Genomic DNA, 13,225 nt, shown 5'->3' on the forward strand with positions numbered 1-13,225 from the left:
TTTTTTGTCAATTTTAGACTTTTTTTTGTTAATATTTTCACATGATGTCAAATTTGACATAGAGTGAATTAATGTTTTCATTATATCGCAAAATAATTCATGAAACATAATAATGTAGACAACAAAATGTCAATAATAAAAATATAACACAAAGAATAAACATTTTAATTACTTGTTTATAAATGGTAAAATGTTTACTTATTAATATAAATATATTTTTAATTTTTCGTTTTTATAATTTTTTAGAAAATTATATGGATATCATATTGATAGTTTTATATGGATATCATATAAGAAGTAAATTATATCTCTAAATATTTTTATTTAAATATTCTAGGAAGGTGCACCATCTATTGATTCAACTAATGTAATAATAGAACACCTTGATTAAATCGTGGCAAACTGACTAAAAAGTTTTGATTCAAAATATATTCTATTCACTCATTTTATGTGATTTTTTTCTTTATTGCATTCTTACTTTAAACAGCTGTAAATTCTTTTCTTTAGCAACCATTTACTTCGTAGTAATCAAAGATTCCAGTGAGTTGAACATTTGAGTTTATTCCTATTTGTTTTGTAAGAATATAGAGTACTCAAACATTTTGAGATATTTACACATTTTAGGATGCTTAAATTGGAGGAATCTTAAGAACTAAATTTTTTATGCCTTCTTGAACCATGATTTTCATGTTGTGAGCATCTTGTTTTGACTTTTTTGTTCTTCCTTTTCTTATATGTATGTATACGTACACATACATACATATCAATTTTTGTTGTTTTTATTTCATAAATAAAATGTCAAAATATTCATTTATTAATAAACAAGGCTATGCAATTAATTTTATTATATATGTATATAAAGTATTCTTATTAGTGCTCTTAGTAAGAAGTAGAAGAAGTTGAAACTCGAGGATATCGTTGCCATTTGTGCAGCTACGAAAAAAAGATCTGGCTTTGTTAGTGGTAATTCATTCTCTGATAGTGATCTAGGTGACGATCTCAGTTCTAAAGAAGATACTCCCCGTAGCACTGCTAATAAATAACCTTACGAAACTACTAAACATAAAAAATCCATCAAGTGTTGTTCCTGTTGTACTCCTAGATGGGATCTTCTTCCACTCTGAAGACAGTGTTAGCTATTGGAATTTGCGTCCTAAAGGTTAATAGTTAATTAGTTAGTTAAATAATTATTTATTTTAATTATTAAATATGAAATAGTAAATTATCTATTATAGTAAGAATTAGATGCAATCTTGAATAGTATATAATTGACATATAGGTGGATCATATTCAAGTAATAACTTAAATGATCGATAGTATATGGATAAAGTTGAGTCCCTTATCCTCTTGACACTATGAAAATCACCCATTTTGTAATTGTTACAAACGGTTTGATCCAAGTTGTTCATGTGAAGGCATGTGAGTGGGGTTAGCTTATACAAATAGTTTGTATGAGATTGGATCCACGAAGTAATTAATCTCTCTTTATAAATTCATTAATAGAAGAGATTAATATTTCACATGATCATATATGACTCAATCTTAATCTTGAGTAAGTTATGAATTCTTGCATGTAAGGGCTCATCCTTTAATTTGAATGGGTGAGAGTGGTCTGAGTCCTTGACTCAATATGCCAATCATTTTGGTGACTTGACCGAATAGGGAGCTGAAATATAATTTAATAAGATAAAATTCTTTTCTTTCCATATAGGGTAAGAAGACGAGTAGTTCCAATAAGTGTTGATGCTAGAACATAAACAACGAGCTTCACCCTCTCATTGGCTCAAGAGGAACTTAGTATATATTTAGACGATAAACAAGTTGTTCATTAGAGAATCAGTGGTATTTCGGGGATATTACTAATTACAGGGGTAAAACGAGCTTTTGATCCAGTTGTATTTACAAATAATTTGTGAAGGATTAACTTGCTTATAATAATTATAATTATGGACATAACTGGTCCTATAGTGCCTATTGCAGCTACGGGTTTATATGTTGGGATTTGCGACCGAAAGCCTCGTAGTTAATTAGTTATTTAATATATTATTTGATTATTTTATTAAATATGCAATAATGGATTGTCCACTATAGTAAAAATCTAATGTTATTATACGTAATCTTGAAGAGTTTGTGGTTGACAAACAAGTGAACTATGTTCAAATAATAACCTAAAGGGTCTATAGTATATGGAAAAGGTTGGGCGCCTTGTCCACATGACATTATGAATACGACTCACTTTGTAATTGTTACAAATGGTTTGATTCAAATCATTCATGTGGAGACATGTGAGTGGAGGTATCCTATACAAAGAATTTGGAGATAATTCAAATCATTCATATGGAGACTCCATTGCGAAATAATTTATCCCTGTTTATAAATATGTTAATTGAAGAGATTAATATTTAATAGGATAATTATATATAACTCGATCTTAATCCTGATTGAGTTATGAGCTCCTACTTATAATGGCTCGTCCTTTGATTTTCATGGATGATAGTGGCACGAGCTACCGACTCAATAAGCCTACCATTTTGGGGACTTGACTGAATAGGGACATGAAAATATAATTTCACAAGATGAAATTTACTCCTTTTCATATAGGGTAAGTAGATGAGTTGTTCCCTTAAGTATTGACTTCGAAACTTGAACAATGGGCCCACACCCTCTCATTGACCAATGAGGAACTTGATTTATGGTTGGACCATCAATAAATTGTTCATTATAGGATCAAAGGTACTTAAGGATATAGAAGTAATTGCAAGGGTAAAACGAACATCTGACCTAACTATAATTATGAACAACTCATGAAGGATCGACTTACATTTAGTGATTATATACATAGACGCAACTTGTCGTACAGTGCATAAGAGTTCAACTATAGGTCTATAGTGGTTCTACCCATAGTTAATGAATAAAGATTAATTAATTAAAAAGTTTAACGTTGTAATCTTAGATCGTTGGAGATTATAAATTGTAGGTCGATAAGGTGTCTTTGCTAGCTCACAACGGACTAACAAGGATCAAGGTATTGTATCAGATACAATTAATATAAAATATAACGAATGTAGATATATTATAGTTAAATTATGAAAATGATTGAAATTTAAACTAAATAGTATGAGACAATAAATATATTTCAATGTGGTTCAAATATTAAATTAATACGAATGAGAATTCTTATTAAAATTATAAGTTATAAATTAATATGAATGAGATTCGTATTAAAACTATATGTCAAAAGAGAAATATGTATTTAAATGTGATTCAAATCTTTATTTAATTAAATATGAGATATTTAATTAAATCAATTATTATTTAATAATTAATTAACTTCCTCTTAATGAAGGGGAAGTGGGGGAGTTAGAGACTTAAGTTTTTATATATATTTTTTTTTGCTAGAGCTTTTCTATCTCTCCCACACAAAATCATAAAAGGGTTTTACAAAGAAAAAGTTCTCTGTTTTTCAATTTTGATCTCTCTCACGAATTCTCTTTTAATCTTTCCAGAATACTCCCACTAGTCGGTCCTTGCTAAGACATAACAAGAAAGGCCCTCTAGAGGTTGTCCTTTAGAGGTGTTTTCATAGAGAAGGAGATTAACTTGTTGGAGATCATATTGTTGAAAGATGAGTTTTTCAAAGATAATTGTTACTGTTTTCCTAAATTCTATGATTAACCTGTTGAAATCACAGCATGTTAATTTTTTCTGTAATTTAGTTTCTTCAATTTTCTGACCTTTTTATCTAAATAAAATTCAATCAAGCAATCTAACCTTTTTATTCCTTCATTATAATGGTTTGCCCTATAGTTAATGAATGAAGATTATTTAATTAAAGAGTTTAGTTAATTATTCGGAGATCATTGGAGCTTATAATTTTTAGGTCCACAACGTTCCCTTAAAAACTTGGTGTTACTACAAGACCAAATGACTAGATTATATTTAGCTATCCTAGCATTTTCTTTTTTATCTAAGGAATGGTCTTGCGATGATGATTTTTAGTTTCTAAGGCAAATAAAACTAAAATAAAAGCAAAGGTTGAAATCTATGAGCTAGAGATAATTAAGGGTGTTGATCTCCGTTTTACCTCATTAAGTCATGCCAAGTATTTCTATGGATAATATGCTAAAGACGTGTTTATATCTAGAAACTAGTCTGGATTATTATCTTCCAAAAACAATATTTTCTCATGTAATGTTAATTAATTACTATTTCTTTTAAACCAAATTAAGTCATAATCAACTTTCATTTGCAATTTCACTATTGACATGATAGATTAACTGATGATCCATTATTATAGATCTGGTTAAACGTGCCATCTTTCTAATTGAACATTCAACCTAACATACATATATGATCAAGTGATAAGAAGCACAATAATATTAGAAAACAATCAAGAACATACATCCATAGGAAATACAAAGATATTTACTTAAATCCATAAAGAAGCTCATCAACACCCTAGAATAAGAACATTAGCCATGCATCATTGTTACAAACATGTCATACATTGGCACAATAATATTTAGTAAAGAAAAAAAAAAAGGAAACAAAGAAATACTACTCTCGAAGCCATCTCCATCGTCGAAGCCCATCATCGCCTCGATTTGCATGTCGGGATCTTGAACGACCTTCAAACAAACCTCTAATTTTTGTCACTTTCTCTAGGCTAAAAGCTCTCTTACGCTCTGAATTTTGTGGTGTGGTGATATTCATTTGGTAGCAAAAAAACTATGACATATAATGAATAGAATTTCCAAAAATACAGCATCTTTTCCATAATTGAACTGGCACCGTGACGCTCGAAGATTGTGTCGCAACGCTGCCTTGATGCCATGCTTCACGGTCATGCTTGTCCAGGGCATGTTGCCCATGGCCGCATGCCCGATCCAACTCCCTTCTAGCATACTTTCATATCATGTATTGTATTAACTTAGTTAGCTGCTTTCTTTACATTTTCATTGTAAGTGACCACTCGCCCTTTTTCATATGCAAGGGTGCCAGTTGGCTTTTTGTTCAGAATGCACTATATGGAGATAAGACTAATCATCACTTCCCCATACTCGGAGTAGTACTCTATAAAGCTGTTGTTGTTGCTTATTGCTTTCTAGCCTACTACAATCTTTCTTTCCTTATTCGCACTCACAAAAACTGCTTACGAAAACCTTTTCTCCAAACCCGTTTTCTAAAATCGTTTTCCCTAAAACGGGGGTGGAGGTTGCAAGAGGTACTCAGTGTGCCACCGACAGTCCGTATTCAAGTTGGCTGACTTATTCGTGAGCGGGAACAAGTACCGCACAATTGCTAAGAGAAGCTCTCGAAAGAGCGATTGTGACACTAGTCACCCTAGTAGTAGTTACATTTGTGTGCTTGACTAGATTGAACACTCATTAAAAAAAAAAAATAATGATGGTCGTCGAAATACATCTATTATTATTTTATTATGTGTCTTACAACATTAATTAATATAATTAACAACCAAACTTCTCTCTTATAAACAAAGAAAGAAAAATCAATGTTTAACTGGTACAATTGAATTTCCATTCTATTTAAAAACTAAATATGATTCAATCCATCACATCACTATCTACCATCCTTCTTACAATCATAAAGATTTCGACATATAACATCGAAGACATAAATGTATGTCAATTATTGTTGAATTATGCTTATGTAATGACATTTTTTTTATTCATAGAAGATAAATTTGATTTTCATTATGATTTTCATTAAGGTTGTAATATGAGATGCCTTTAAGCAATACAACTACAAGGAGTAAAATAAAAAATTCAATGAAAATGCTCAAATCTTTCTTTGGCTTCTTTTGTAATCACGCAAGCCCTAAATTAATTAACTAAAGTTCTCGATTTCACTCAATATTCTCAAGTGATGAATTAGCAATATTAGCCTGTGGTCCAAAATATTAAACAACAATTTGATCATCTCAAATAGAGAGAAAAAAAATCATGTAACAATACAAATAAATTTGTCAGCAATAAGTACAATTAATTCCCCCAACCTAACCTCAAGAAAGAAAGGAAAAGGAAATAAAAACATATGTTATAAATTTACACAAATGACAAAACTGTATTCACAAGGGTGGAAAAATTAAAAAACGACGCCGTTTTGTCTGAACACAAAATTCACTTCCGGATTACAAACTCCTCCCCTGACCGTCGATCAACATGCTTGATCCATTTTCCCTTCCCTCCGCCGGACCCCGAATTCCCTCCGGCCGCCGCCACATGCGCTATATCCAAACCCTTTCCCACCGGCAAAAACGCCGATCGAACCAGCCGCCGCGTTCCGTTATCCGTAACACTTTTCCATCTGAAACTCGAATCGCTTCTCGAGTTCGCGTTCTTGCAAATCAAAACCGCGCCTCTAGAACTCAGATTCGCAAGTTTCAAAACTCGACTGAAATTCCTTCTCTGGCTATCCACCACCAGAAAATCTATGCCTATAAGTCCTTCCATAACCTCCTCTGGCTCTCCGACGATCACTTCCGGCACTAATCCCGCTCTTTCCATCGCTCTCGAATATTCTCCCTCCGATCTCTCATCAGGAACTACACACACGTGTCTCCCTCCGACGTGACGGCGAGCCACCGCCAAACCTATACTCGTCGCAATCGCTCCGCCGCTCGACCACGTCTCCAGAATAAATTGCGCACTCCATCCCGCCGCCATCGCTGAAATCAGTTCCGCAACGCCGGATTCTTGATGAAGATCACACTTCATAGAAAACTGAAATACATCAATCATAAGCTCCAGAAAAGCCAAAAGGAAACAGAAATTCCAAATCAAATTAAACGAAATTTCTTACCGATTGAACGGTCTCGATGTAGGCTTTGGAAGCCGTCTCAGGAGACCAAACCAGCTTCATTCTCAATTCTCCGGTACGATTCTATTCCTCTTTCGATTCGATTTCGTAACCTAGGGTTTCTGTTTTGTGTATTTTCCTCTGTAAGTCGCAGTTTCGCTTTCGTTTTTTGAGAAACTGAAAATAGTTTTTTCTTTTTTTAAAGGTTGAAGAAGCTCAAATTTGGGGGTAGGGTTTTTATTCTCTCAAACATTTAAAAAAAAATTAAAATTAAAATAAAAATAGATATGGTTGACCTTTGACATTGCCTAATCTTTTCCATCGTGGATAGATTGGATTACCACCGCGGTTTTTCTTTATCTTCTCCTTATTGTCAACTAATAATCTTATAAAATTACCACCAATATATATATATATACGGATTAAATATGAATGTTTTTTTTTAGAGAATAACTGATATATTATATTGCCGACCTTCAACTTAATATTATATGTTTTTTTTTGTGTGGAAATTTATGTTATTTTATGATCCACTTGCATGTGTTTTTATTGCGCTTCTCGTGTGAGAATTTTATTAGTTGAACTCCATGATGTGTTTCTTTTTAATTATGGTGAAATTGATTTATTTTTACAATTTGTTGTTTACTTATTAGATGATGTAAGTACCTTATTTATTTATTTTTTAACAGTTAGGTAACCTAATTTTTTAGAAAAGAGGTATTTGTAAACGTGTCAAAATATTAAGAATATGAAATTAAAAGTGAAATTGTTTTGCTGACTAAAATCAATCAAAGCTTGTGAAAGGATTTTACTTTTAAGGGATATGACCCCTAAAATATGCTGAGCTTGCACTATAAGGTTATGGGACTTTTTTTTTTTTTTTTTTTTTTTTTTTTTTTTTATGTTGTATTAAATTATTACATGACTGTGGACTTTTCTATTATACGAAAGTAACAAATTGTGAAATTATAATATTTGAAAAATTATACTTTATTGTAACACCAAAATTTTTATTTTCAGATATATTCATGTTCGCACAATTTTAAATTTTATATTTTGTAAAGTCAAAGTATGAGTTGAAGCAAGGAATAATATTTAAAAACCTAAAGAAAAAAGAAAACAAAGCATTTATTTAAAGAGGAAGAAATAGTATGGAAGAATCTAGAGAATTTGCGAAAGAGAGAGATGTGGTAGAAATATTATTTCGAAGTATAGCCGTTTCGATTAGGCCGAATTATTAAGCGGTCTTGACTTGACTGTTTTCTTATTATTTATTTATTTATTTATTTATAATTTTCATTTATGAAGATAAAACTAAAGGGTAGATAAAATAGCCACCTCATGTCCATATATGCATTTTTCCCCTCAAAAAACATTTTCTTTATTTCATCTTTCGAAGAAATTGTCTATGTAAAAGCGGCCGGTTTTTTCTTTCTTTTTTTTTTTTCCTTTTTTTCTTCCTACCAAACTAAATTAAATCATGTTTTTTTTTTCTCTTAACAAACTATATTCCATTATAATAAGTCAGATATTTTTTCATTTATTTTACTTTATATTACTTTTATACCGATCTTTATATCACTTATTTAAGTGTTTAATCATAACTTATCACATGATAAATGTTTTTTAAAATTTATTTAAAAATCTTTTATCAATCATGATTAAAGGGATTTAATGGAAATAGATACAACTTAAACTACACCTAATTATTACTCATAATTTTAATGGACAAAAGTTTAATGATTTTAAGTTTTTTCCCCTTTTGGTATGAAATAAAATTTTTATACCCAATCATTTTATATATTTAAATTACTAGTTTAATTTGAACTTTGTGATTTGTGTTATTGAACTTTTAAAATTGTCTGAGGTTTTTAAATTTTATATTGTGTCTAATAAGTTTCTAACAAACTTTAAAAGTGTTCAATAGGTTACGTTCATGAACTTTCAATTATGTGTCAATATAACATATTAAAAAATTAAAAAATTAATTCACATATTGAATATAGATTTGGATTTTATGTGTTTAATAGACTTTTAAATTTTCAACTTTGTATTTAGTGAATTTGTGAATTAAAAAAAAAAAAAACTGAATAACTATCTATTGATCAAAGACCTATCCTAGATACAAAATTAAAAATTAAGAAATTTACTCGATACAAAATTTAAAATTAAAATTTTAGAGAACTAAATTTATAATTTAGATCTAATTTTCCGTGTCAAATACTTCTATTTTTGAAAATGTAAGAGATAACAATGAAGTATTCCATATTTGAAATTAAGTTACGATGACTTTTAGGATAAGTGTTTTTAAGTGTAGAGTGATAATAAAAAAAGGAACAATTAAGTGCCTTTTGGCTGGGATCAAGTGTATAGGCACAATTAAGTGTTTTTTTTTAAAAAAATGTTTTTTTTAATTGAGAAATTTGTACAAATGATTCCTATTCAGATGTCCACACGAAATTTGGCCTCACTTTAAAAAACGAACGAAAAATGGTCTTCTACTAATAGTATCCATACGTGAAAGTATCCATTTGACCTCAAAACGCATTCGAGGGCCTGTTTCTAGCTCCCTGCTCCTTCATTTTGATCCTCATACGACAACTACAAATTTTTCTTCAAATTTTATCTTCATTTATTTAGATTCTTCTTCCCGCTTCTCGCTCTTACTCTTCGCTCTCTCTCCTCACACCTTCGTCTTTTCTTCATCAGACACACTTGCAATTTTTTTCTACAGAAAAAACTGCAGAAAGAAGAATGAAAAAAGAATTACAGAACAAAGAAGAAAGAGGAAAAAGTTGCAGAACGAAGAAGGAAGAGAACAAAAACGTTGAACGAAGAAGGAAGGGAAAATTTTGTAGAACGAAGAAGGGAGGAAAAAATGCACAGAGGTAAAGGGAAGGTGAAAGGAAGACGAACCAGAAAAATATGAAGATGAAAAATGGAGAGAGGAATTTTGTAAGAGAACCAAGTGAGGAAAGATTAAAAACGAAAAAAGGTTGTAGAAAAGAAATGAAGAAGAAAGAAGGTTAAAGTGGTAAATTCATACAGTGATAATTATCAACAAAAGGCCAAATTTCAAGTATATTTCGAGTAACTTACAAATTTTCTTGAGTAGCTTACAAATTTTCCTTTCTAATGTGCTTTTTAGTACTTTGAGAATCTTTAAGAGTGGGTTTTGATTGGATCCATAAAACAAATTTATACTCTTTTTACACCATTTAAGTATATCTCAATTATTTGAGATACATCTTTTCGATTAAGAATCTACAATTTGATTATATCTCTTCATTCTTATATGTAGTTGAACAATTAGAAAAGAATAACAACTTTTACACTTGGGTATAAAAAGTTCTCACTTTTCTTCAATATTGTAAAATATTATCTAAAACTTGCACAAATTGTTACTTTAAGTTTTAACAAATATTTCATGTCCGTAGACATTTATTTTTACTTGTTTACTTTACATCTCTTTTCCACACTTTTAACCCATTCAAGATTATGTTTACAACCTCCTTCAAAAGTCTATCCTATTCATTAAAAGTTCAACAAAAATGTAGAATAAAAAGAATTAATAATCGATTTTTTAAATTAATAATAATTAAATGTCTTATTTATTGAACTACACTTACCTATCGATACTGTATTCTAATTTATCGTAATACAATAAATAAATATGCACACAAATAATGACATAACTACACATGAATCCCAATAAAGAAAAAATTTGATTAAGAAAAAGGAAAATTCAGAGAAGTTTCTAGGAAAAGAAGAGATGAGAGGAATGGTAGAAAGGGTCAAAAGCGAGATATTTGAGAGGATTATATTGAAGATTTTTTAAATAATTGAAATTTTGTTGAAGAGTTGGGTTACAACTTTAAATCACGAGATTCATATTTTCGAAGGGCTGGCAAAGGCAAAATCATCCTCAAACTTTGACTAAAAATATATATGCAATTGCGCCCATTGTTCCCTTCATTTATATACAAAGCCAAAACTATATCATCATTAATTTAATTTTAAAAACAATGTCTCTGTCTGATGGGTCTGTTTCCAACCAAACTCCCCCACTTGCCCCAATTCAACTATCCTATGATCCTATGATCCTATGATGTTCCATTATTTCATAATGTAGTGTGTGACATTTTATTATATAAACCCATCATTATCTATTTCCCTATTTGCACATTATTTTTCATATGCTTCTAAACTTTATGTTAATTGTGTCTTTTTTATAATGATCTAACCTGTATAAAGAAAGACACCGTGCCCTTGATGTAATGTATATTGCGTTTCTTATTTACAACAATGATGATTGAGTGGAAAATATTAAGTTTTCGAATGATCTAATAAGAATCTATAGTAATATCTAATCTATAAAGATTTAGGTTTTTATAGCTATTTGTAGGATTTTGGTTCTCTTTAATTAATTCGTATATGATATGATTGTTTCTTAAATGGTGATGACATACATCTTGAATGATGTAAGATAAATTTAGAATTTGAAAATCATAACCTGTTTAATAACACTGACTAATGTGGATGTGCTAGCTTTTAATATTAATTTGAGTTAATTATTACACTAATCAATAATAATGTACCTTGAAAAATATAATTTTAATCTTTAAGATGTTTGGGTTTGTGTAGATAGTGTTGGCATTATCTCAACCTTGAAGTTAGAGATTTCATTCCTTCATCTCGTATATTATAAAAAAAGTGTGATAAAAATTTAGATTAATATAATATTTATGTTACTAAAAATTCTATGTGAATCTGAACAAAGTTTATTGATTAAGATATTGTTATTATTTTTTTCAGGTTTGAATTTTTATATTATGTGATAGAATATAAAGGCTAAAATATCATATTGGTGCTTGTATCTTTAGATTTCATTTTATTTAAATTGTGTTCAAATTGCCTTGTTTTCTTTTGGAAATGAATAGGAAGAGTGGAATGAGATTATCAAAGGTTGCGTCTTGGACGTGTTAAGTGTCATGTCCTTTGTGTCCTTTACCAACAAACAATACGAGATCATCTTTTTCTTAATATAGTACGAGATCATCTCTTTTAAACTTAAATATTTAATAATAAAAATATAAGAACTAAAAGATAATAAAATTCAAAGGACATATGCACCAATATCTTAGTTTCACCTATTAAAAAAAAACCAATAGCAAACATGATATCCCCAATTTTCAATTTCAAGCTAAATAAATTTTAAGTTGAAAATAAAATGTTTGTGTATTTTCTATGGATAGGAGTTTCTGGTCTTTTATTATTGAGAGTGTTTAAAGGAGATTTATCTTAAAAGCATAGTTAAGAAAGATTCTCACTCTTCTTTAGAATATTTAGAACCATAGGAATGTGATTCACTTTAACCAATGGTCTTCAAAAGAGAGATCTATTATTCATGTTATGGAATCTCTAGGAACTTTTTCTTTGAGGTCTCCTCCTCCCCTCCCCTTTCTCCCTTTCGAGCTTCATCCAGAGAGAAGCAGTAGAATGCTCTTGAACAGGGCGATTGAAAGCTCAATGTGAATGCGGCTTGATCAAAATGATAGTTTATGGTGGATTCTTCATGATCAACTTGGAAAGCCAATTACGGGAGGTTGCAAGTTTTTGAACCATGATTAGGGAGTTAAAGTTTTGAAAGCTAAAGCTGTGGTGGTTGGTTTGAATGAGTTAGAAAGGTTGTAGTATGCATAAAACTCTCTAATGAAAGTCAAGTATGATTCATCGAAGGTGATCAAATTATTGAAGCATATGGATTCTGATTTGTCTAAAGTTGGCAATTTTGTGAATAAGGCTCTTAGCCTCGCTGCTTTTGTAAATATCTATCATTTTTGTAAGATATCTAGAGAGGAGGACAAAGTAGCTCATAACTTAGCTTTTTTGGCTGCTTCCTATTTTGGGTCATCTTAAGTCTGAAAATATGTCTTTTTAGCTTTTGTTCTTCCTCTTATTTTTTAAAGGATGGATGTTTTTCGTATTTGTTGCGGTGTTTGTTTGAGCTTTTGCCGGTAGGTTTAAAAGAGAAAGTTAGAAAGTAAAATGTCTCCCTATAGAAAGAGGAAAACTTACCATAACTATAGACTTGACACATGGGCCATCCTCTAAGGATAAATGGCTCATAGAAGCCAAAATTTTAGGTAACTAAAAGTTTTATCTTGTGTGAATCTTTAACGACAAAAAATAAAGAATGAAATTCAAAATAAAATATAATAAGTAACATACAACTTGTTAACGGTTACAATAAATTAAAATAAAATTTGTATCGGCCATTTGAAACTTTCTTTGTGTTGTTATTTATGTAACCGTTTTGGCTGCGTTCAACCTTGAGATGCTATGACTTCCACTCCCAACTGTTTTCTTGCGGCTCTTTTATTTCAAATAAAAGAAAATTTTAGTT

At 30.3% G+C, this 13,225-nt stretch overlaps 1 protein-coding gene and 1 long non-coding RNA gene across 3 annotated transcripts; both read right to left on the minus strand.

The window, feature by feature from the left end:
• Window positions 1-5,918: 5,918 nt before the first annotated feature.
• LOC120067703 lies at window positions 5,919-7,084 on the minus strand. 2 transcript variants are annotated; one of them, XM_039019246.1, is made up of 2 exons: window positions 6,823-7,084; window positions 5,919-6,743 (listed from the first exon to the last, which is right to left on the minus strand). In XM_039019246.1, the coding sequence occupies exons 1-2, from the start codon at window positions 6,880-6,882 to the stop codon at window positions 6,141-6,143; spliced, it is 663 nt and encodes a 220-aa protein (XP_038875174.1). In that variant the 5' UTR covers window positions 6,883-7,084; the 3' UTR covers window positions 5,919-6,140. The 2 variants fall into 2 exon arrangements, with proteins under 2 accessions (XP_038875174.1, XP_038875175.1); XM_039019247.1 differs by having other exon boundaries at window positions 5,919-6,731; window positions 6,823-7,079.
• Window positions 7,085-9,087: 2,003 nt separating this feature from the next.
• On the minus strand, window positions 9,088-9,973 carry LOC120068334. The gene is made up of 2 exons (XR_005479171.1): window positions 9,919-9,973; window positions 9,088-9,559 (listed from the first exon to the last, which is right to left on the minus strand). It is a non-coding gene; the product is annotated as an uncharacterized LOC120068334 (long non-coding RNA).
• Window positions 9,974-13,225: the final 3,252 nt, after the last annotated feature.

The sequence above is a fragment of the Benincasa hispida genome, chromosome 12, assembly GCF_009727055.1.
Source record: "Benincasa hispida cultivar B227 chromosome 12, ASM972705v1, whole genome shotgun sequence".
Taxonomy (NCBI): Eukaryota; Viridiplantae; Streptophyta; class Magnoliopsida; order Cucurbitales; family Cucurbitaceae; genus Benincasa; species Benincasa hispida.